The 25991-nt window shown below is 45.0% G+C and overlaps 1 protein-coding gene, 1 long non-coding RNA gene and 4 other non-coding genes across 6 annotated transcripts; 3 read left to right on the plus strand and 3 right to left on the minus strand.

The window, feature by feature from the left end:
• The first annotated feature begins 700 nt into the window (after positions 1–700).
• trnat-ugu lies at positions 701–772 on the plus strand. Its single transcript has one exon. It is a non-coding gene; the product is annotated as a tRNA-Thr (tRNA).
• A 6289-nt stretch (positions 773–7061) lies between these two features.
• Positions 7062–9612, minus strand: LOC119118965 (zinc finger MYM-type protein 1-like). Its single transcript, XM_037245636.1, has 4 exons — positions 9324–9612; positions 8915–9256; positions 7864–7970; positions 7062–7785 (listed from the first exon to the last, which is right to left on the minus strand). Exons 1-4 carry the CDS (start codon positions 9610–9612, stop codon positions 7423–7425), a joined length of 1101 nt encoding a protein of 366 aa, XP_037101531.1. The 3' UTR covers positions 7062–7422.
• Positions 9613–14794: 5182 nt separating this feature from the next.
• Positions 14795–14867, minus strand: trnam-cau. Its single transcript has one exon. It is a non-coding gene; the product is annotated as a tRNA-Met (tRNA).
• An 858-nt stretch (positions 14868–15725) lies between these two features.
• Positions 15726–15798, plus strand: trnaq-uug. Its single transcript has one exon. It is a non-coding gene; the product is annotated as a tRNA-Gln (tRNA).
• Positions 15799–21046: 5248 nt separating this feature from the next.
• On the minus strand, positions 21047–23676 carry LOC119118963. Its single transcript, XR_005097031.1, has 3 exons — positions 23602–23676; positions 22403–22408; positions 21047–21062 (listed from the first exon to the last, which is right to left on the minus strand). It is a non-coding gene; the product is annotated as an uncharacterized LOC119118963 (long non-coding RNA).
• LOC119118976 lies at positions 23126–23239 on the plus strand. Its single transcript, XR_005097042.1, has one exon. It is a non-coding gene; the product is annotated as a U5 spliceosomal RNA (small nuclear RNA).
• Positions 23677–25991: the final 2315 nt, after the last annotated feature.

The raw sequence follows: 25991 nt of genomic DNA on the forward strand, positions 1-25991 counted from the left end.
AGTCTGGGTTCTCATGTGACTTGTTAAGTGCCTCTTCTGAGAGAATCTTTGGAAAAATGTTTCCCTCCTGTGTGTATTCTTAGGTGTAGTTTCAAACTCCTCTATGAGCAAACATTTTCCAACACTGAGAACATTTCCAGGTGTTTGGTATAAAATATCAACTTCTGACTCATCATCTGCAGCGTCAGAAGCATGTGACAACATGTCATCACAATCTGATGTTGGAGCTAAGAGGTTCTGCTTGCGATTCTCCACGGTGGGCTCCATATCTTCTGTTGTCATGTGTTGACGAGAGCTGCTTCTTGCAGGCTCCGCCCCTTTGCTCACCTCACGTTGACCCTCATCTATACTTTTCAACGAGAGACAAGTTGAGGGCATACTGTAGATATCCTCTTCTTCCTTCTCTTTCCCCTCCTCTTTTATCAAAGTTGCTCTGGCTCGGCCTCCTGTTTCTCATTAATCATGGCTGTTCCTGGCTGTTGTCACTTCAAACTTGTACATAAAAACCAGCGCTTCAACCACCAGCTTCAACCACCAGCTTCAACCAGAGGTTCGGGCACGCTAACTGATTCTCAAACTTGGCCAAGCTATCTAGCCTTGCTTGCTCGCAGAATAGTAGCATGGGAGGCAAACGTGGTGACATCCTGATTTCCACTTTGTAATATTGTAGTTGAATAGTTTATAGTTTCACAGTAGAACAGGCCTTGTAGCTCAGTGGTTAGAGCACTGGTCTTGTAAACCAGGGGTCGTGAGTTCATTCTCACTGAGGCCTGATTGTATACTAAGCATTTACTGCGCAAGCTCGATTTATAAGAGTTGAGGGTGTAATTCCACATATCTTGTCCATGGTACTGGTGACCAGCAGTTGTGTGATGAGTTGTTATTGTCTTTGAGGGAAATTTTATAATTCTCACGGCACACAAATGTGTCCACACTGGATGAGAATCACTGGCTTACAGTCCTGTTTAGACTACATTTTCAAGCGTTTCTCTTGGTCAATCTTCTAAAAGGTTGACACAGTTTGCCAAGCAAGGCCGCGTAGCTCAGTCATAAGAGCACTAGAATTGTAACTCAGAGGATGTGAGTTAAATTCCCACTAGGGTCTGACAGACAGCTACATCTGTTAACCCTGCTTGGTTGTAGTGTGTTTGAATTTTGATTAGGTAGGTGTTAAAGCCTCATTGCTAGCAAGAGAACTGGTCTTGCAAAAAAAGATTCACTCGCTGTGTCTAAATTCACAAGCTGCATCCTCAGAAAGTCTTTTTTTTGCCAATTATCAGGCTGCATGACATGATCCGGTGCGACGCGAACGCACGTCATGTGACACACGAATCAGCCTTGAAACTGGCATTCTTTAAATGGCGATGGAGCTGAGCGGAGACTACATATATTTTAAAGTCATTTCCCATATTACTCTTTCAAATATCTATTCAGAAACTCTGAACATATAAGGACATATTTATTGAGAGAAAACAGGGCAGGAGGGGAGTTTGTTCCCCTCAGCAACTGGTTAATCAATATAGTCTACATTCCAACATAATCATACAATCAAGAACAGTGGAGCCTCGGTTTTCGACCACAATCCGTTCAAGAAGGCTGTTCCAAGTGAATCGTTCGAATTCCGAATAATGTTTTCCCTTTACAAATAATGGAAAAAAAATGTATCCATTCCAAGCAAAAAAAACCGCCTTTTTTAACCATTTTTTCCATTTGCGCATTTTTGTCCAATTGCGCAACTGCAGCGCAGCGCCGAACGCGCAACTGCACCGTGCTGGTCGCATTATTGTGACAGAGCCGTCGCTGAAATTTAGAAAATATTTTTAAAGTCCTGATGTATTTTCCAAAATTTAAGTGGACCTCATGCGCAGGGAGCTTAATTTTGTCCGATCGCGCAACTGCAGCGCACCGCCAAACACGGAACCGTAGCGCGCCGCCGACCGCGCAACTGCACAGCGGCTGGTTGCATTATTGCGACAGAGCCGTCGCTAAAACTTAGAAAATATTTTTAAAGTCCTAATGGACTCTCCAAAATTTAAGTGGACCTCAGTGCGCAGGGAGCTTAATTTTGTCCGATCGGGCAACCGCAGCGCGCCGGGCGCTCACTGTCGCATTGCTTTAGTAGCGTCTTTGTGTTTTAGGATGGCTTTACTGCTCCCACTTGCTTCCTTTGGAGGCATGATTAGAGTTGATGCAATCCTCAGAGTAACGAGAATGTAATAACGAACGGATGTCAGTTGGCATGCGGGTCTTCTCGGCTCATCTCGCGAGGTTCGACCAACCGAATTTCGTTCGACATCCGAAGCAAAAAAATCTCGAATTTTTTGTTCGAATACTGATTGTTCGAGAACCGGGACGTTTGAAAACCGAGGCTCCACTGTAATTTGTCAACCCTAACAATCTTGGGCCAGGAACTGAGAAGGACTAAGATTTCTCACCTGTGTGTGTTCTTGTGTTTATTTTAAGTGACTGTTCTTTGGCCACAAACTGAGCAGGAAAAACATTTCTCACCTGTGTGTGTTCTTGCATGTGTTTTTAAATGTCCCTTCTGACAGGACTCTTTGGCCACATCTTTTTGATGAAAGGGACACACCTTGTCCTTTTTGCTCGTAGGCATGGCTGTTCCCGGCTGTTGTCACATTCAAACTTGTACCTAAAGGAGAATCAAATCAGGACTCGATCCTGCTTTCCAAGACCAGCGCCTTCAACAGCTAGAGGTTCGAGCACACTAACTGGTTCTCAAACTTGGCTCAGGTATCTTGCTTGATTGCTCGCAAATTAGTTGCATGGTAGTTTAAACGTGCCTGTGATTTGTGACACAATCTGATTAAATTTCGCAATATTGTACATGACTAGTTTATAGTTTATTAGTAACAGCCATAGAGCAGGCCTTGTAGCTCAGTAGTTAGGGTACTGGTCTAGTCACCAAGGGGTTTTGAGTTTCTTTCCTCACTGAACCCTAATAACATACTTAATGTTTGCTGTGCAAGTTGAATTTATAATAGTTGAGGGTGTACACGTATCTTGTCCATGGTACTGGTGACGAGCAGTTGTGTGATGAGTTGTTTGTACTCTTTGGGGACGTGAAGGGAAATTTTATAGTTTCTCATGGCACACAAATGTGTGCACACTGGTTGAAAATCACTGGCCTAGAGTCCTGGTTAAGTACATTGCAAGAGTTTCTTTTGGTTCATCTTCTAAAAGGTTGACACAGTTTTGCCAAGCAAGGCCACGTAGCTTAGTGATAAGAGCACTAGAATTATAAATCAGAGGGTGTGAGTTAAATTCCCACTAGGGTCTGACAGACAGCTACATCTGCTAACCTTGCTTGATAGTACTGTGTTTGAATTTTTGATTAGCGGTAGGTGTTGAAGCCTCATTGCTAGCAAGAGAACTGATGCAAAAAAGGCGTCACTAGCTGTGACCAAATTCACAGGCTGCATCCTCAGAAGGTTGGTTTTTGGGCCAGTTATCAGGCTGCATGACGTCACTTCCGGCGCGACGCGAACGCACGTGACACAGAGGATGACGATTTCAATGAATTTAATAATTTGGAGTGACACGGATGGTTGATTGATTGATTGAAACTTTATTGATCCTGTTAGGCTACGGATTTTAGCTATTGATCTGACTCCAAATTACGATCAACACTTAACACATGAGTCGTTATGTCCTAATCCACACACCGGTACACCTAACAATTTTTGCGAGTTTGTTCTGTCAAAGAGAAGACCAATAAATCAATTAGGCCGAATTACCAATTGTTTAATCCTGACAAAGCCATAGGCTAATACTCAGTGGCCTAGTGGTAGAGTGTCCGCCTGAGACTGGAAGGTTGTGGTTTCAAACCCCGGCAGGGTCATACCAAAGACTATAAAATGGGACCCATTGCCTCCTGCTTGGCACTCAGCATTAAGGGTTGGAATTGGGGGGTTAGATCACCAACTGATTCCCGAGCGCGGCACCGCTGCTGCTCACTGCTCCCCTCTCCCCCAGGGGATGGATTAAAATCACACGGGGATGGGTTAAATGCAGAGGACAAATTTCACCACACCCAGGTGTGTGTGTGACGATCATTGGGACTTTAATCTTTTTTTTTTCAATACAGGCGCCTGGGTCTCGGGTCCTTAACACCAAAAAACTCTTGTGCCTTCGTGACCATCAAAGACAATACATTCTTCCGGGTTGCCCAGTTTTAAGGAAACACAATATGAATATTCAAGCATGCAAAATATTGTGTGGTGATTAGTCGATGGTCATCTCCTCCTCGTTTGGGTGTTTTTCCGCTGCTCAGCGCAGGTGTCTGGTCTCAGTTGTGGGCGGTTGGGTCTGGACCACCAAGACGAGTTGTTATTCGCGTTCCTCTCGAGATGTCCTTGTAAGATGTCCTCCCTGTCTGGACATCCTGTTCCACAATACTTTGTAGAAATAAGTTCATGCAGTTGCCTGCACATTCCTTTCCACTTATTATGTGACCACACGAGTACATTACTACTGAAAATTATATGATATGATATAAGTCTAGCGCCGCCTTAATAAAATATGTTTGCAAACTGGCGAAAGCACATTCCCTTTAATCCCAAGGGTGGGGAAATTCAGGCCCCAGCATTATTCATACCATATAAAAGATATATAAAAGACACACACATGACATGAAAGCAACTCAATAGGCTCCTATAAGGCTGCCACACAACGGCGGCACAAAAAAAGCCTTTAAGTGTGAAAGTTAAAAGCCATCAAAGCAAAGCAACAAGAAAAAGGAAAAAAGTAAACGCGGCCAACCAGCCCCCCTCAATACCAAAGAACACCCCAAAACACACAAAATAGCCTTCATGGCTGGGGTCACCAACACGGTGCCCGCGGGCACCAGGTCGCCCGTGAGGACCGCATGAGTCGCCCGCAGGACTATTCTAAAATTAGCTCATATCGCGGCACTCGTCAGTGAGCTGCATTTATTTATTTTACAGTCAAACCTCGGTTTTCGAACGTCCCGGTTCTCGAACAAATCGGAATTCGAACAAAAATTCAAGATTTTTTGCTTCGGTTGTCGAACAAAATTCGGAGGTCGAACCTCGCGAGATGAGCCGGGAGGACCCGAGAAAACCCGACCGCGCGGCCCGGATGCCGACTGACTCCCTTGTTATTGTATTTTCGTTACTTTGAGGATTGTATCAACCCCTAATCATGCCGCCAAAGAAAGCAAGTGGGAGCAGTAAAGCCATCCTAAAACACAAAGACGCACTTAAAGCAATGCGACAGTGAGCGCCCGGCGCGCTGCGGTTGCGCGGTCGGACCAAATTAAGCTCCCTGTGCACTGTTGTCCACTTAAATTTTGGAAAGTATATCAGGATTTTAAAAATATTTTCTAAATTTCAGCGACGGCTCTGTCACAACAATGCGACCAGCGCAGTGCAGTTGCGCGGTAGGCGACGTGCTACGGTAGCACGTTCGGCGGTGCGCTGCAGTTGCGCGATCGGACAAAATTAAGCTCCCTGCGCACTTGGGTCTACTTAAATTTTGGAAAGTACATCAGGACTTTAAAATTATTTCTAAATTTCAGCGACGGCTCTGTCACAATAATGCGACCAGCGCGGTGCAGTTGCGCAGTGGGCGACGCGCTACGGTTGCGCGTTCGGCGGTGCGCTGCAGTTGCGCTATCACCAAATATGCGCAAATGAAAAAATGCTTAGAAAAGGCGGGGTTTTTTGTCTTGAAACGGATTAAAAAAATCCATTATTTGTAATGGGAAATATAGATTCGGAATTCAACCGATTCGCTTCTCGAACCGCCTTCTGGAACGGATTGTGGTCAAAAACCAAGGTTTGACTGTATTTTTGCTATTCTTGTTAAAATCACACTTACATGTGAACTGGAAATGACAATAAAAACACATAGTGAAAGCCAAATTGAGCAAATTGGCTATTTTAGAAGTGTGTGTCAAACTGGTAGCCCTTTGCCTCAATCAGTACCCAGGAAGTAGCTCTCGGTTTAAGAAAGTTTGGTGACCCCTGATCTAAAGAAACACGACGTTACAGACAGATGACAACACAAGATATTATATAAACCATCCTAACTACGAAAATTAATTAATATAGCCACAGTGTTTGAACACTTAAACAGCGACATGAAGACAGAGAGCAGTTCTGTCTAACCGCATTGCCTGTCAACATAGGCAGCCGTGTAATTACGCAATCCTCAGAGGAGGCGACAGGACGTTGGGTCCTCCGAGCAAATCGTCTTCGGTTTTAAAATAACTATAAAAATGCAGCGATTTTGGTTCAAAATGATACAAAATTATTGAAATTAAAAGGAAAATGACTTTATAATAAGAACAATTGAATTTGTTTTTCCCATTTTCATGACGGCAGGGGAGGCGTGCCTTGCCTCCTCTGACCGCACGTCCCTGACCATAACTATGATCATGGGTTCTCCTCGTTAGCAGATTAAAATACTCAAACTGTTTCAAAGTATATTATAGCAAAACAAAATAATATTAAATAATCCAAAATTGTGTGTTGCTGTGTCACTCAGAACATGTTCATTTAGTCAATAACTCAAACTATTAATTTACTATGTCTGATAAATTTGACTTTGGCACCATCTTCTGGTGAAAGTCTGGAACTGCAATAGAGGTTGACGAGATCAACCAGTCACCCCCCCTTTTACCAGTTTAACAAAAGTTAATTTAAAGGAACTAACTTCTAGGTAACCTTTACTAGGCCCAAACAGGTCACCCCTATGTCAATCTTTGTGTCAGGTTTAAGTACATCAGACATATTTTACAAGTCTCAAACCCCCGTACCCAGTGGCGTAGCCAGGAATTTTTCCAGTAGGGGCGCGCGCCCACAGGCCCCACAACCAGATGTTTCAATGTAAAAAAACCTTATATTTTTAACATATAGTTCCAGGGTAATAAATCAACTCAGTAATCAGTAATAACTTGGAATTTCTTAGAAGTACAACCTTGTTTATTAAACATAGATCAGCAGTTACAATATCCATTCATATTGGGAGTGGTATAGCATAATGAAATCCAGGCAACATAAGAGAGATTCATACTGAGATTCAGTATTTTACTTCAATAACTACAATGAATAACAAATACACTGCTATAATGAATATGAAAAATATATGAGCCAAAAATATAGTCCACCTTGGGTTGATTTAGTAATATACATGCTAAGAAAACACAGTCACTACTATGAGGGAAGGAGTGCTGATTAGAATGATCAGTTTCTGAATTCAGTCAAGTCATGCTAATAAAAATCAAGCTATACCAATAACTTTTTGTAAAGGAACAGAAAACATGAAAAACACCTGAACAGAATAGAACTTGCTATAAGAAAAAGTTACAAGAATACCACGAAATAAAAAACAGAATGGAACTGTAGAAGAAAGCAACTGTATCATATTTAACTGTAAAGCTTAATACAACAGGAGTCGCCTGTTTCCATCATTGGCTGCGAATTTCAAAACAATTGCATTAGCATCAATAGGCAGCTGATTCTCAATGTTGATGACAGATAGAGCATGCAGCCTCTCTTCAGTCATTGAAGACCTCAAGTAGCTCTTTACTCGCTTCATAGCAGAGAAAGACCTCTCGCAAGAGGCACTGCTGCACCCAATTGTCAAAGCAAGTTCATAAAGTGAAAGAATGTAAGGAAAAATCTCGCCAAGATCAGTGCTAATAGACATCACACTGTCAATTGAAAATTCAGTCTTGGAAGCTTCATGCCATCTTTTCATGATGACTCTGCGTGTAACTCTTGCCTCAGCCAGGAAATCACTCTGGGAACAAAGCCCATAGAATTCAGTTATGACCAAGAGATCATCTGAATTCAGAAACTGATCATTCTCAATGAGCACTCCTTCCCTCATGATCATGGGCTCTAGAGCTCCAAATCCCCTCAGGAATTGCAAGGTTTTGTTGCTGAAGCGGGACTTCATTTCTCCCACCATCATGCTCACAACATCTGAGCAAACACGCTTAGCAAGAACTTTAGCATCAGGAGCAGACATGGCATCAGTTCTCCTATCAGGCACCTTGTGGGTGACAACAGAGTCAGAGAACTTCTCAGGTAACTTGGCCTTCCTTCTCTCTCCTGACCTCAGAGTGACAGGGAACTCATATTTTCCAGCTAGAGTCAGACACTGCTCAAAAATTTCATCAAACCAGTCATCTTGAGATAACAACTCCAATTCTGCAATAGTTGATTCAATGAGATCAATGCTTGCCTTTGCATGCAGAGACTTGGCTTGCAAACACAATGTCAAAGATTCAGTAATGGAAAAGAGTTTGAGCATTACATGAAGCATCAACAAAAATTCAAAATGAGCAACCTGGTGCCTGAGGATCCGAAAACCAAGCTGCGCACCATGGGCGACCGGGCCTTCTGCCATACAGCCTACACTGTGGAACTCCCTCCCCGACCACCTAAGAGCACCCCAATCCACTGACTCTTTCAAAACTGGACTTAAAACTCACCTCTTTACCTTAGCATTTCCGTAGTTTCTCTCATATCTTGGTTGTCGTCCAGTTGTTTTATACTTGTCCTTGTTTTCTAGTTTTTTATCTGCCATGTAGCACTTTGAGATTCCCCCGAATATAAAGTGCGTTATAAATATAATTTATTATTATTATTATTATTATTATTATTGAGGGCAGTTGCCTTCAAACGACGCTCAGCATTCACCTCTTCATCAGCAAACCAATTCAATGTCTCCAGAATGAAGGCATAAGTGCCATGCACAGCACGAATTGCAGAAATTCTGCAAAACCACCTTGTGTCAGGCCATGACTTAAGGTGCTTCACCTGTTCTTTTGGAGATTTCATCTGCTCCTGCACAGAAACAAACTTGGGATGGACAGCAGATGAAGTAACAAATGCATATAAGGTTTTCAAAACACAAAAGAAACCTTCTGCTTCTTGAACAGAAGACACCGTGCCCACCAAGCACAAATTCAGCACATGGCTCTGGCAGTGCAAGTACAATGCCTTCGGATAGTCCTGGCTGATGATAGCATTTACTCCATTCTTTTGTCCCTTCATCACTGCAGCACCATCATAGACCTGGGCAACGCATTTGTCCATAGGAACGACTTTGCTGACCACTTTGGTTATCTTCTCAGCCATGAATCTTGCATTCAGCTGCTCCAAAGGATGAAATCCCACAAACCGTTCAACCACATTGCCATCCTTTAGGTAGCGTAGTGTGACACAAAGCTGCTCCTGGTGCGATGTGTCTTTAGTCTCATCTGCTGACAGACAGACAGAAGTATTTAACTTTGCTTAGTTCATCAGAGATTTCATCCAGGAGATGATTGCCTATCAGTGTGATGAGCTCATTCTGGATCTCAGGTGAGAGGTAGGTGGCATTGCGTCTCATTTTCTTCTTGAGCGAAGCAAACTCTGGACTGAGCTTGGAAGTGTAATCGACCAACTCTAGAAAATTCCCCCTCTGAAAAGAACCTGAGCTTTCGTCAGACCCTCTCAGAGCGAGTCCTTGGCGTCCAAGAAACACAATTGTGTTTACAATGTAAGTCACATATCTTCTGTTTTCCTCAATCTCCTGGCGATTGTGCTTGTCCAGTGCCCGGCAGTGAAAACAGTACATTTGTTGGCCTCCACAGAGTATTCTATCCAGGGATAACACTTGTACCACGCAGGATTGAAGGCTCTGTAGTCCTTTCTCTTTGCTCCTTCTTTGGAGAAGAGTGTCCTTGGGAACTTCTGCAGTTTTGGCTGTGCTGGTCCATTCTCTGGAGCAGATGAAATATCTGATGGCGCAGCTACTGGCAAAAGAAAACAAATAACCAGATTAGTTTCTGATGTAGTTATTTCTAATCATATCTATGAAATAAAATATGAATGTGGAGTTACTTTTAAAAAATTTAAAGCTGGATATGAAAATGAATATGCAAAAAATAAAAAGGATAAAAACAAAATCTCATCTATAACCAGTCAAAAAGCACATACATTGGCAGTCAGAATGATAGTACTGGTACAGGTAGAAGTAATAATTTATTACTTATCTATTAAACCAGTAGGCCCCAAATAATTTATTAATATTAGGCCTAAATTAGGCCTAATATAATTTGATATAGGCTAATAATAATTTGAATAATTAGGCTACTAATTATTAAATTAGTTTTATTCAACAACTAAATTAGGCCATGCTCACAGGCTATATAGTATATAACCTACCCATTTTTTGCTGAGTAAGAGTTGCATGCCGATCAGGAGCAGGATCACCATCAAGAGCAGCAGGAGAACCAGCGGTCTCATCAGCAGCAGTAGCACTAGTTGTACCAGTTGGCGTTGCACTGCCACTCGTGCATGCAGAACCATTCTCGATAGTGATTGTGACACTGGCACTGCTCGACTCTGACTGAGTCGCTCCCGAGTCGACTTTCAGGAACTCTACCAATGCTACAGCTAGAGCGAGAAGCATCATCCTCTTCCTGACAATTTTTTTCTTTAGGTACACCAAAGAAATCGGTAATTCGCTTTTTATTCATCTTCATGTAGGAGAAAAAAAATCGAACATCACCCACGCCGTTCGCTGATCGCTAAACAACATCCGGGTCCGGGAGGCAAACGGTGAATGGATAACATCGCGCACATAGAATAGCGCAAGCACATTCGCGCAAGACCGAAAGAAAAAAACGGCATGAAAATGAAGAATCGAAAAAGCTCGATTTTTTTCAACCGGGGCGCAGGGAGTCCTAACCGGGGCGCCGCCCCGGCTCGCCCCGGCTTGGCTACGCCACTGCCCGTACCACGGCCTGGGCAATAAACTGGACGAAGTCAGAGCCGAGCTGTCGATCGCCGAAATACTCATCATCGATGAGATTTCCATGGTGTCAAAAGACCTCTTTGCCTACGTGAATGCCAGGTTGAAACAAATCAAAGGAATTAATTTACCTTTTGGTGGCATGTCTGTTCTTGCTGTTGGAGATTTCTTTCAGCTCCCTCCTGTGAGACAATCCAAACCTCTGTGCGTGTACGATCCCACGCGGCTGGACCACTGGCGTGACAACTTCAAAACGATCACACTCAGCCAGGAGGCCTTTTTTAAAAAAAATTTTTTTAAGTATGCCTCAATGATAACGCCGATCATAACGGATAGACATCATTTCGGAAGTCAGGAACTCATCGATCAGACGCACAAAAATTAACCAACGCCGATTTAAAGATGATGCAAAACCGTCAAAAACAGGTAGGGAAAAGTTTTAGACCCAAATAACTTCAATAAAGAAACGTTTTCGCATAAATAACTTTTCTGAAACTTATTGGAACATGCACAAACTTGAAGACACAATTACAATTCGGGACGGAAAAACTCAACTGAAAACTAAAATGTTTAATTTAGTGTTCCAGATGTTTAATGAGGAATTGCAGCCAGATTTGAATGAAGATTAAAGTATGAACAACTCATGCAAACTCTGGATTTTGAGGAGAATCATGCACGAGAACATGAAAAATGGAATAGTTACATGTTTCTCATAAAACAATTAATAACTTTTTTTGCAGATTCTGGATGCACATTTGGTGGAACCTTGGTGCCACCTGCCTGATCGAGTGATGTAAGTAACAACTGTATATCATATCATGTTTCTATCGTCAACATTTCTGCAGTCTAACGTTCGTATTTTTCTGTAGCCTTGGACACTTGTCCAATAACATACGACCACCAGGACGTTACCTGCTCACTCCGATCTTACCACCAACACCCCAAAATGCACGGTAAATCCTCAGTTTCTGCAAAATGTATTCCTTTGAATGCCCACACGATGGTGACATGCGTTTGCTTGTGCTTTTGATTTTCCAGCTGGACAAAAGAACCCCAGACTCCTTCCAAGCCGTATATCAAAAAACCACCGAATGCGTTTATGTTATTTATGAAGGAGCAGCGGCCTTTTGTCAAAGCTCAACTTGAAAATTCAAGCGGAGAGCGTACAGACAGCGCATCCGTTAATAAAATCTTGGGGCAGATGGTAAGTACGATGCGCACGCATTCACGCGCGCATGTTTTTTTTTGACACTTTCTCATTAAATCCACAGTGGAAGTCGCTCACGCAGGACGAGCAGGAAAAGTACTTTAATGAATCGGATTGGCTCAACCAGATCCATGCCAGCTTGCACCCGGATTGGTCCTGTCGAGATAACTATGAGAGTTAGAATCCATCGGAACAATAAAAAAAAAAGAAAAAAAGTGTTTTTGTGTGAAATGACATGATTTTGTGTTTTGTGCAGGGTCAAAAGAAAAAGAGAGTGTGGTGCAGTACCAAAAAATCGGAACGCACCAATAATGTCCAACCGCATGCTTCTTTGATGGGCAATAATAATACAGGTACGTCTCAGAAAATGTTTCTTTGAATTTTTTGAACTGATCACCTGACAGAGCGTGTCAATCCAAACTGAGCATTCTGTTTAGTGATGGAAGACTCGCAGTGAATCTCATCTCGGGAGTGACTGGCGTTTTTGTGTTTGCAGTGCGTGTACCTGACATCCCCGCACCGGCACCCCCCCTCTGTCACGTTCAGCCACTTTGAGGCACGCAAAGCGGACCTGACTGGCCACTTGGCGGTGCCGAGGCAGCCCTTCTTGCCAGATACGAGCATTTGGCAGGCAGGGCCTAATGAGGACCCTGGCTGCACCATCGGTAGGGGTTTTGAGTTGCCTCCATCTTCGTCCTCATCCTCATGCATCGGCAGCCTGTATGAGAACGACCTGACGACCTCCGGCCTATTTAAGGAGTTGGAGGAGCTGGAGATGTCCACTAGCTCCTTCTGGGATTCACCCTTGTGTAGCAGCAGCTTGCATGAGGACGAGGACGACCTGACCTCCGGCCTATTTAAGGAGTTGGCCGAGGTGACCTTGGACTGCTTTTCGAGTTCACCCTCAGACACCAGCAGCCTTCATGAGGACGAGGAGGATCTGACCTCTGCCCTTTTTAGGCAGCTGGTAGCTTTGCAGGCAGCTGAGGCGTCCTCAGCCTCCTTTTTGTCTTCCTACCTCATTTAGGGCATGGAAACAGAGACACAATGAATTGATTCTTTTTACGAATGTTTTGATATACATGATAGATTTCTTCTTTTTATCTGCTTCTATATAATCTATTAACTGTTTCCTTTTAACTCTGTTAATGACCGATTGGTCTAACTTTATTCTTAATATTTTACAATTGCAATTTACCATTGGTTTACAAAAGTTGTTTTATCTGTTTTATCTATTTTTAAAATGAATTTTATTCAGTGTAAATATCCCTTAAACACAAATGCACTTGATTTTGAGAGGTGGCTCGCATAATCCAAAATCTTTTGTCCATCTATCTGTCACAGCATTTTGGCCAAAGTCAAAATGTCTTCTCTACCTGGATGTCCTAATATTAAGAAGAGTATTTGTATCTTTAAAGAGAAATAGCTCCTTTACCATATCCATTGTCAAAAGGAACAGAGAAAGGTATGAGAAACACAGTCGAGACATTGAAGATGCCATCCAAGAGATGGAGGACAGTGGGCTCGTCATAAACGAATGGTGCCACCTGGCTCCCGAGAGTGAGTTGCAAAGACTCGAATGCGTTGAGGAAATCAACACAAGAGAGGACCCAAATGACACCGTGGAGGAAAATGTCCCGGACTATAACGTCAGGTCCGAGACAACACAAATGTCCAGAGATGGGACCAAGTCACACATGTGCAAGTCTCAAGTAAGTCTCAAGTCTTAACCTTCAAGTCTCAAGTAAGTCCCAAGTCATTTTTGTCTCGGGCAAGTCAAGTCAAATCAAGTCCTTAAATAGGTCAAGTCAAGTCCAAGTCAAGTCTTTAAATAGGTCAAGTCCAAGTCAAGTTAACTGTAGTTTTTATTTATTAACTTGCTCCATATTAAGTCATATTTACTTAATTAAGTTTCATCATCATATTCATTGCATTAAAGCTATATATACACACACCTATTTAGATAAATGAAAAGCACTTATTTGGCAGAATGGCTCTTCAGATGACGGACAAAGTTTGAAGTTGTCGTCTGGCTGTGCGAAATGTTTTTGCTGCATATCACGCACTGTGCTGTCCGTCTTTTGCCATCATAAAAGTAATTGCGATAGCCGAAGGTGTTGACTCGCGGTACCGCTCCCGCTGACATGTTTGCGCATGTCTGATATAAAGGGGCATGATTCTCCAATAAACACATTCGGTAGGTAGACAGGGCACGACTGATTGAGTGACAGGGTAGTGATCCAATCATGACAACGCCATTCTCAGCCTGCGCTCCTACTGTGTTATCGATATTATTTTTTTCAAATGTATTATTAATTTTATATTCAAATTGAAAACATAAACTAAATAACACTGAAGTCATTCAAGTCATCGTGTCTCAAGTCAAGTCAAGTCCCGAGTCTTTAACTTCCAAGTCGAGTCTCAAGTTTTTTCATTTTTTGTCAACTCAAGTCACAAGTCATCAAAACAGCGACTCGAGTCGACTCGAGTCCAAGTCACAGTGACTCGAGTCCCCATCTCTGATGTTGCATTATAAAAGGGTTTTAGATATTTGTGGCTCCAGACAGGTATGTTTTTTGTATTTTTGGGCCAATATGGCTCTTTGAACATTTTGGGTTGCGCATCCTGACCTAGGGTTAGGGAGGCCAACTGTGGTTTCAAACTAGGGCCAAGGTTTCCAACTGGGGTTTCCAACTGGGGTTTCCAACTGGGGTTTCCAACTGGGGTTTCCAACTGGGGTTTCCAACAAGGATGTGGGTTTCCAACTGGGGCTAGAGTTAGGGCTATATAGAAGCGTGTCCCGTGTGAGGGTCGAACTCACGACCTTCAGATTATGAGACTGACGCTCTACCACCTGCGCCAACGAGGCTATGCACTTGCATTTTGACAATTGTTTTTTACTGTAAAACTAATTCAACCACAGGCCATTTCCATTAAACTGAACTTGGCTAGGATTTCCAACTACGATGAGGGTTTCCACCAAGAACTAGACTGTGTAAAAAGCATGCCCGGTGTGAGGATCAAACTCACAACCTTCAGATTACGAGACTGACACGCTACCGCCTGCGCCGATGTGGTGCCTGTCCTAAAATGCTATATTACTGTCAAATTGATTCAACCACCGGCCATTTCCATCAAACTGAACATCAAAAGAAAAAGTTACTTTTGTCTGAGCATTCTCAAACTAGGGTTTCCAACTCGGGTTCGGGTGTCCAACTAAGGTTTCCAACTGGGGAGAGGATTTCCAACTAGGGCTCGAGCTAGAACTAAATAAAAGTGTGCCTCGTGTGAGGGTCTAAGTCACAACCTTCAGATTATGAGACAGACACGCTACCACCTGCGCTAACGAGGCTATGAATGTTAGGTTTTACAAGCTATTTTACTGTAAAATTGATTCAACCACCGGCCTGTCAAACTCAACTTCATGGACAGAATACTTTATTCTATTCTGAGCAACCTGCTATCTTCTGTAATTGACAATGATTTTACTGTGGACTATGGAAAACAGTGCCCTGTATGAGGGTCGAGCTCACAACCTTCAGATTTTGAGACTGATGCACGACCACTTGCACTAACAAGGTTATATGTCAATTGCATTACAATTCTCTTTTACTGTAAATTGTTTAATCCACAGGCCATTTATGTCTGTAACAACTGTGAACACTTGCCACAAGGCTGCAGTCATCAGAAGTCGTTGCCAAGTTTCACTTGGTACAGTCATTCACATGGCTATGTGGCCTAAAGGATAAGGTGTCTGACTTTGGATCAGAAGATTGAGGGTTCAAGTCCCTTCATGGTCATTTTAATATAATTCATATGAAATCAATGACTTTATTTCAGTCTGAACCAACTCTTGTATACTGTCGGAAAGGGTTTTGGTCTCTGATTTCTTTTTTTGTTGTGCTGACTCCCCCCCAATCTCCGTTTTCAGTGCAACAAAGTGACAAAAACCAAAAAAAAAAATGCTTTCTCTATTGCACACTAGGGCCAGCGTTTCCAACTAGGGCTAGGGTTTCCAACTAGGGTTCCAACTCGAGGTAGGGTTTCAAACTAGGAATTCCAACTGGGGTCAAGGGTTTCCAATTAGGGTTTCCAACTCGGGCTGGGGTTTTGAACTAGAGACAACATTGGACAGATGCCACTTGTTGGGAACCTTTAAATGTTTAGTCTTATCAACGAATGTGTTTCAGGGGCCAGATTTAAAACGTGGCTGCTGGTTTTCGTGAACCAAACCCATTAAAAAAAAGTGAAAGAATGAAACAATTCTTAATAGGAGAAGCCCGGTTAGCTCAGTCGGTAGCGCATGAGACTCTTAATCTCAGGGTCGTGGGTTTGATCCCCACATTGGGCAGCCCACACTTGTTGGGAACCTTTGGTTCTTTAGTCTTATCAATAGAGATGTGTTTAAGCATTCCTCTATTTGCCCTAAACCATTAAAAAAAACTGAAAAAGTAAAACAATTCCAAGGTCAAAAAGCCTGGTTAGCTCAGTCGGTAGGACATGAGACTCTTAATCTCAGGGTCGTGGGTTCAAGCCCCACATTGGGTGTCCTTGCTTGTTGGGAACCATTGAATTTTTAGACTTATCAAGGCCACACTTAAAACAGGGAGTCTTTCACATTGCGATGTGGCCTAATGGATAAGGCGTCTGACTTCGGATCAGACGATTGAGCGTTCGAGTCCCTTCATAGTCAATTTAATGTGTCGTGCTTTGAAATAGACAACTTTACTTCAGTCTGAACCAACTCTTGATTGATTGATTGAACTTTATGCATCCCACAGCGGGGAAATTCCCTTGTCACAGCAGCGCATATGAGTGCAAGAATAATACAAGTGCAAGAATACAAGTGCCAGAATTACAAAAAAGGGTAAATAACAGACAAGGATAAACACAAGTGCTGCTAGTAGAGACGAAACACATTCATTTTATCAGGTGGCATGCATGTTGTAAAGTCTGACAGCAGAGGGAATGAAGGACCTGCGGAACCATTCCTTCCTACACCGAGGGTGCAAAAGTCTGCCGCTAAAGGAGCTGCTTAGGAACCGCACAATCTCATGGAGGGGGTGAGAGGTGTTATCCATGATAGATTTAAGCTTAATCAACGTCCTCCTCTCACCCACAACCTCAACGGAGTCCAGGGGACAGCCCAGAACAGAGCTCGCTCTTCTGACCATCTTATTCAGTCTCCCCCTGTCCCGGTCCGTACTGCCCCCACCCCAGCAGACCACAGCGTAGATGATGACCGAGGCCACCACAGAGTCATAGAAGGTCCGGAGGAGAGCCCTGCACACACCGAAGGACCTCAGTCTCCTCAGCAGGTGGAGGCAACTCTGGCCCTTTTTGTACAGGATATGGATGTGATCAGTCCAGTCCAGTTTGTTGTTAAGGTGAACACCCAGGAATTTGTAGTTCTCCACTACCTCAATGTCCGATCCCTGGATATTCACCGGAGTGAAGATGGGTGCTGTCCTCCCGAAGCTCACAATCAACTCCTTCGTCTTGCTGGTGTTCAGCTGAAGCTGGTTGAGCTCACACCAACTGACAAAGTCCTTGATGACCAACCTATATTCCAGATCATTCCGCTCCGCGACATTTCCAACAATGGCCGTGTCGTCGGAGAACTTCTGGATGTGGCAGTGAGCGGTGTCGTGGGTAAAGTCTGAAGTGAACAGGGTGAAAAGGAAAGGAGAGAGCACCGTACCCTGGGGGACACCAGTGCTGCAGCGCACCACGTCGTACTCACATCGATGTAACCTCAAATACTGCGGCCGGTCGGTGAGGAAGTCCGTTGTCCATGCAGCCAGGCGCTCGTCCACACCCGCCTTCTCCATCTTCACCCTAAGCAGTGACGGTTAGATGGTGTTAAAAGCGCTGGAGAAATCGAAGAACATGATCCTCCCAGTGCTCCTGTTGTCCTCCAGGTGAAGCAGTGTTCTGTGCAGTAAATAAATCACTGCATTGTCCACCCCAACACCAGGCCGGTAAGCAAACTTCAGGGAGTCAGGCTGCGCTCCCACTAGGGAACGCAGGTGACCCAGGATGATCCTCTCCATAGTCTTCATCAGGTGGGAAGTCAAGGCAATAGGCCTGAAGTGGTTAGGCTCCTTGGGGCACGGCACCTTTGGTACAGGGACCACGCAGGAGGTCTTCCACAGTACTGGGACCTTGTTCAGGCTCAGGCTCAGGTTGAACAGGTACCTGACCACACCGCTCAGCTGGTCCGCACAGTCCCTGAGCAGTCTCGGCCAGATGCCGTCTGGGCCCGGGGTCTTCCCTGCTTTGATCTTTCTGAGGTGACTCCTCACCTCAAGATCTGTAAAGGAGAGGGGGATGTCGGAAGACCGGGGTGATGGAGTGGAGACAGAAGAGTGACTCGGGGGGGGGGGGGAGCTGGCGGGGGGGGCTGGAGTGTCGAAGGTGGCAGAATGAGATGCGGATCGAGGTGAAGGGGTGGGGGGGAGGCGGAATCAAATCTGTTGAAGAACAGATTGAGTTCATCCACCCGGTCCTTGTCCCCATAAGCTGGTTTCCGATCAGCCCCTTTACCATGGCCCGAGATGGACTGCAGACCCCTCCATTGTCAGTTTACAGTTCATCAAAAACCAAAAGAAAAAATGCCAAGTTTTCTCTGTTGCAGATGTTTTGGTGTGTTGATCACTAAAACAATGTTAAACTGAGGAGGCCTGAAAGCACTGCTTTAACAATTCAGGAATATACAAACGTTTTGTGTGCCAAATCTTCATTACAGCCAATAGCAGAATCCTGATTAAAGGTACAAAAAGACTGACAATGACTCTGTGTTTCCACTGGTTCTTCTCTGCAAGTTCTCTGCATTTCCAGTGCAGGATGGCGGAGATCACAGAGGGGCTCAACGGTGTGGTTTGTCACATCGATGATCTGTTGGTGTGGGGGCGGGGCCAGGAAGAGCATGACACTCGACTTAATGCCGTGCTACAAAGACTGGAAAAAGCAGGCATCACACTGAATGTGGACAAGTGTGAAATCTCCAAGAGCGAAGTAGTCTTCCTGGGCCATATCATCACAGCCGCAGGCATCCGCCCTGACCCAAAAAAGACAGATGCCACCACAGACATGACAGAGCCCACACATGTGAGTGAATTAAGGAGTTTTCTCGGCATGGTCAACCAGCTGGGAAGGTTTATTCCCCAGCTAGCTGAAAAAGATAAACCGCTCCGTGACCTCTTCTCAAAGAAAAACTGCTGGGTCTGGGACGTGGACCAGGCAGCAGCGTTTGAAGACCGAAAGAAAGCTCTGTCCTCTCCTCCGGTGCTGGCTATGTATGACCCGGGCAGAGACACCAAAGTATCTGCTGATGCATCATCGTATGGGTTGGGGGGCGTAATTCTCCAGAAATGGGGGAAGGATGGAAGCCTGTGGCTTACGCATCACGGTCACTCACTCCAACTGAGCAACGATACGCACAGGTGGAGAAGGAGGCTCTGGGCCTCACATGGGCCTCACATGGGCCTGTGAACGGTTTCGGGATTTCCTCATCGGAAAGGAGTTTTGCCTGGAGACCGACCATAAACCCCTTCTCAGCCTGCTCGGAGCCCAAGCACTGGATCTTTTGCCACAGAGAATCCAGGGTTTCAGGATGAGGCTGATGCGCTACTCATACTCCATCGTGCACGTACCAGGAAAGTCGCTTTGGACGGCAGACACACTTTCACGTGCACCTGTAAAATTACGCATGTCCACTGATGACCAGGAGCTGATGGAGAGCACAAACATATTTGTGGACTGTTAGGGTTTACAGATTATCTTGATCGTATGATTATGTTGGAATGTAGACTAGAATTATTAACTTTGTTTAAACCTTTCCTTGACTCTGAAAAGTTTAACCATTCAGTTGTTGAAACTTTCCAAATGGTGTGGAAACATTCTTGCTTAGTTAGTCATCTAAAATGCTCCACTAGTTTCTGTTTCCACGACCTTGTAAAACAATGAGCTGGGACCCTCCGCACTGATTAACCAGTTGCTGAGGTGACCACCAAACATGTCCAATGTCACCCCCACCCTGCTTGTTCTTAATAAATATGCTCTTGCAAGAGGCCTGAGCCAGACCTCATTCGATCATCGCTGTACGCACAGCGACGAATGGTTCTCCATTTGCAAATGCTTAAAAAGGGCATACTGTCTCCCGTGTGGTTCTTGCAAAAATAAGTTAGAGTGAGCACCACTCTAACAGACTGTGTCACTGAGAGTCTACCTGTCAGCTCATCATATACAGAAAACCTGAAAGAGCAATTGAAAGCCGACAGTGTCTGCTCGCGTGTCATGACCATGTGCATGGAAGGATGGCCAGCACATGCAAAACAGGAACCAGCGCTGAAAAACTACTGGCCGGAGCGAGCTACATTAACAGTGAAAGATGGCTTACTGCTAAAGGACACACGACTGGTAATACCTTCTGCAATGAGGAACGACGTGCTATTCAAATTACACGAAGGACACTTAGGTGTCGTGAAATGTAAAGCACGTGCACGTCAATCTGTGTGGTGGCCGGGACTCAGCCAGCAAGTGAACGAAATAATACTGAACTGCAGGACATGCATACAAGAGCGACACAACCCAAAAGAGTCACTCATGCCATCAGGGTGCCCTGAAAGACCTTGGCAAAGGTTAGGAACAGACCTTTCTACACAAGAGGCAGAATAATCCTCTAAGGTCTGATGAAACAAAGGCAGTCTACCCTATGATCTCTGGAAACAGGGAGATGTGGTATTATCGTATGTTGAAACTATAATATTATATAGTGCAGCGGTGGCCAACCCGCGGCTCGCGAGCCGCATGCGGCTCTTTGGCTGGTTTCATGCGGCTCTTTTACGTTCATATCAACATTTGTGTTTATTTTTCGTGCGTATTTGCTTCGCTTGAGTTCAATATGGTATTTTGGTCAAACGCGCATGCGCGTGAGGTGAAATCCCGCAAAGGAGGAGGGACAAACAGAGCGATTGATTTTGCTGGCTTTTTAATGAATGGCGACTGTGACTACGGGGGCCCATTAGGTCCAGAAAAGCTTAAAGTTGTTTTTTGTTGAACGCTATGGCAAGCCATTCTGCCTGATATGTCGGACATCATTGGCGCATTTAAAAGCTTCAAATGGTCAGCGCCACTTCAGCTCACTTCATGCCAATATCGATAAGGACTTTGCAAAAGGGACTGAATTTCGCAAGCACAAGTTTGGAGACTTTGAGAAGTCTGGGATAAAAATAGGTACAGTTTTTCAAAAAAATTACGAAGCACTCAGAGACTGTCACACTTGCATTGTTTCAACTGGCTTGGAACATTGCACGGGCTAAAAAGCCATACAATGAAGTGGAGTTCGTTAAAATATGCCTCAGTGACGTTATTGAAATCTTGTCTCCTGAAAACGACAAACTAAAACGAATAGTCTGTCCCGCCACACATAGTAAGTGAAAAAACGTATGTTTTTGTTTGTGGAATTTGTTGAACTGAGAGTTTGTCTGTGTGAGACAATGCACACAATGTTCATTGTTGAAAATGTGGTCTTTGGTCTGTGGTTTTAGTACTGTAGGAGTCAATTTGTCATTATCATGTTGGTGCGTGACATAATAATGTCACACAATAAATTTGGCTGAGCAGAGGGGTGTGTGCGTGTATGTGTGTGTGTGTGTGTGTGTGTGTGTGTGTGTGTGTGTGTGTGCGTGTGTGTGTGTGGGGGGGGGGTGTTCATGTGTGCTCATGTGTATGATGTGGCTCTTTGCGATGACACAGTAAAAAATGTGGCTCTTGGTCTCTGACTGGTTGGCCACCCCTGATATAGTGTGTTATTGGAGGTCTCGCATAATGTTGACAGTTGGGGGCTCTGTGGTGCGCCAGGGGCATTGTACTGCTATGTGAGACATGAGTGGGGAGAAAATAGAAAGTTGCTGAATAAAGAAGTTGCATTAGCGTTCATCTCTACTCCGTATAAACACAACAGTGGTGGACTGCGTTCGCGCTCTCCCCTGGTCTTTCAACGAACAGCAAAAATCACGCGCAGTAGTACGCACATGGAGTTTAGGTCTGCGGTGCTGTGACACACTGAACGCTTTTGAGCATGTTATTAACTGTACTCTGGAACTGTGCATTTGCTTGCTAAACTGTATTAACCAAATTAGTCAATGCAAAATAATATGTAATTACCACGTTCCTGACTCGTTACATGATATGAACGTATCAAAACCTTTTTGTCGGCTGTAGGTCTGTCTTTTTGAAGAATGCGCCTGATTGTTGTTCCTCATACATCAAAAGTATGGATTTCTAGAAAACAACTTTTACTTCCTAAAGTAAAATGACAGATTTATATTCAAATGTCAAATATCGAACGCCACCATCGCAGTGGAGATGAATTACACTCCAAACCACGCCAGCAACGACAAAAGCCTCAATTATTTGCGACACGAGAGATATAGAGCACTTCTGAAATTTGAGAAATCATTTGAGAAATTTCGATCGTATTTAGTTTCCCGATTTGTGTTGAATAAAGTTATGAAATCACACGTTTTCAAATAAAACACAGAGATGGGATCATTTCCCGTTCTCTCATACCAAAAGTACACGTACAGAGACATACAACTGTTTTTACCTTCAATACTCAAAATAGACGCCCAATCAATAGGTGACGCTGTTTGAAAGAATGAGCGCCGTCAGTGTTCGACCAGGTACCTACAATCCTGTGCACCAACAATGTTTGAAGTAAAAAAGACATTAATGAACACAAAATACTCGTTTAAACCTTCTATTTAGGTTGAGTCCTTCTAAGTCAGGGGTCTCAAACTCCAGTCCTCGGGGGCCGCATTCCTACATGTTTTCCAAGTTTCCCGCGTTAAACACACCCGATTCAAATGAGCAGTTCATCCTCACGTTCTGCAGGAGCCTGATAATTGAATCAGGTGTGTTTAACGAGGGAAACTTGGAAAACATGTAGGAATGCGGCCCCCGAGGACTGGAGTTTGAGACCCCTGTTCTAAGTATAGTAAATCTATGAACGTCTATTGTTTGTTTTAGAAGGAATGGTTGCTGCAATTTGAGTGTGAGACCGCCTGTGAATTTGGTGAGACCAGCAGTGGGGTGGCCCGTTTTCACCCAGATTATCAGATCACACTTTTTTCTCTTCAGATCGAATAAATCTTTCGCCTTTTACTAAAGATTTCCGTGGGGAGGAACAATAAGAGTCTATCTCAATTTTTTTTTATGCTCTGCGAAAGCGGAGCATTCTTTCTCTGTGAAAATATCAGTATCGCAACGGATAGCCGCCTATATCATATTCCGTGCAACAGTCATACATTCACCTAATTTATACCGACATATACGTATGTGAACATAAACAGAGAAATAATGCCGAGTGCAGACAGACAATCACATTTAAGCCCTCGTTTATCAATGCAGTTTAATTTCTGGTGGTACCCATTTGAATGGGCACATGACAGTCTATTGTAATTTGGCAAAAAATATTGTTTTTGAATAAAAACCAATAACCACCCCCCTCAATTGCACAAGCACTCCTGCTCCTCACTTCAAGGAACATGGACTTGAGCAGATCCGCCGCGCTGTGCTTCGTTGCGACGTGGCTTGACGGACGCACCCCCCACCACGCCGTGGAGTTAGCTGGGTTTCGGCTAATGCGTGCAGATCGCAGCGCGGAGCTCACCGGAAAATCAAAGGGAGGTGGTATCTGTTTCTGTATTAATGAACGTTGGTGTACTGATGTCACGGTGTCGAAAGAGTCTTGCAGCGCTCTCCTAGAAACACTTTTCATAAACTGCCGGCCGTTCTATTCACCATGGGAGTTCTCCTCGATCGTCATGGCGGCTGCTTACATTCCGCCACACACACATGCGAGTGAAGCCACGTAGATGCTGGCTGACCAGGTGACAGACATGGAGAAACCTCTACCAAATTCACAAATCATTGTTCTGGGTGATTTTAACTGGGCGAACCTCGCACACGAACTCCCCAAATACAGACAGCACATAACGTGTCCCACCAGAGGGGCACAGACACTGGGCCACTGCTACACCGTAATTAAGGATGCACACCACTCTGTGGCTCGTGCAGCTTTAGGACTCTCAGACCACTGTCTAGTTCATCTGATCCCGGCCTACAGGCAGAAATTAAAGACTTCTAAGCCTGTGGTGAGGACTGTGAGGAAGTGGACAGTGGAGTCTAGGCAGGACCTCCAAGCCTGCTTTGTCTGCACCGATTGGGGAGTTTTTGAAGCTGCAACTTCAGACCTGCATGAACTCACCGACACTGTCACATCATACATCAGTTTTTGTGAGGATCTGTGTGTGGAGACCAAGACCTTCTGCATGTACAAGAACGACAAACCTTGGTTTACACCGAACCTCAGGAGGCTGCGCAAAGTCAAGATCACCAACTGATTCCCGAGCGCGGCACCGCTGCTGCTCACTGCTCCCCTCTCCCCCAGGGGATGGATTAAAATCACACGGGGATGGGTTAAATGCAGAGGACAAATTTCACCACACCCAGGTGTGTGTGTGACGATCATTGGGACTTTAATCTTTAATCAAGGAGGAGGCCTACAGGAGCGGCGACCGGGACCTGTTCAAGCAGACCAGAAACACACTGAACCGAGAGGTCAGGAAAGCCAGCAAGTGTTACGGGGAGAGCCTGGAGAGACACCTCTCTGCCAATCCTGATCCCTCAACAGTGTGGAAAGGTCTGCAGAGCATCACGGCTTCAAGAAACGAACCCCCTGTCCTGTGGAGAGCCCAAGGCTTGCAAACCAGCTAAACAGGTTCTACTGTAGGTTTGATTGGTCCTCCCACACTACAGGACCTCCTGCAGCACAATCAACATACTCACCTCCCCCCACAACCGCTCTGTCCACACCTCCATCACCGTTGTCACCTACTCTTTCTCTTGCAGAGGCCGCGCCCGCACTCCAGATCCGCGAGGAGGAAGTGCGGCAGATGTTCCGGAGACCAAAGATCAGGAAGGCACTGGGCCCAGACGCCATGTCACCGTCCTGCTTGAAAGTCTGTGCTGAACAGCTGGCACCCACCTTTGCACGGATCTTCAACCGTTCCCTTGAGCTGTGTGAGGTGCCCTCGTGCTTCAAGAGCTCCACCATCGTTCCGGTGGCCAAGAAGCCCGCCATCACAGGTTTGAATGACTATAGACCTGTCGCTCTGACATCTGTGGTCATGAAATCTTTGGAGAGGTTAGTGTTGAACCACCTGAAGGATGTCACGGGCCCCCTGCTTGACCCCCTCCAGTTTGCCTACCGGGCAAACAGGTCGGTGGATGATGCGGTCAACATGGGACTGCACTACATCCTGCACCACCTGCACACCCCAGGAACGTACGCCAGGATCCTGTTTGTGGACTTCAGCTCGGCGTTCAACACCATCGCTCCTGGCATCCTCCAACAGAAGCTCATCCAGCTCGCGGTGCCTGCCTCCACCTGTCAGTGGATCACCAGCTTCCTGGCCAACAGTGTGAGGCTGGGGAGCATCACATCCGACACCCGGACCACCAATACTGGCGCCCCTCAGGGGTGCGTCCTCTCCCCACTGCTCTTCTCTCTCTACACCAACAATTTCTCCTCAGGTGACTCTCCTGTGAAGCTCCTGAAGTATGCGGACGACACCACTCTCATCGGACTGATCCGGGACGGTGACGAGACTGCGTACAGACAGGAGGTGGAGCGGCTGGTCCACGAGCAGCCAAAACCACCTGGAGCTGAACCCGCTCAAGACCGTGGAGATGACAGTGGACTTCAGGCGAGACCCTTCACCACTTTCACCCCTCACTATCCGCAGTAATACTATTCTCTCCACAGACACCTTCAAGTTCCTGGGAACCACAATCTCTCGGGACCTGAAATGGACCGGCCACATAGACTCTGTCCGGAAGAAGGCCCAGCAGAGGCTGTACTTCCCGAGACAGCTCAAGAAGTTCAACCTGCTGCGGGAAGACCTTCTACACTGCCGTCATCCAG

This window comes from Syngnathus acus, unplaced genomic scaffold (assembly GCF_901709675.1).
Source record: "Syngnathus acus unplaced genomic scaffold, fSynAcu1.2, whole genome shotgun sequence".
Lineage (NCBI taxonomy): Eukaryota > Metazoa > Chordata > Actinopteri > Syngnathiformes > Syngnathidae > Syngnathus > Syngnathus acus.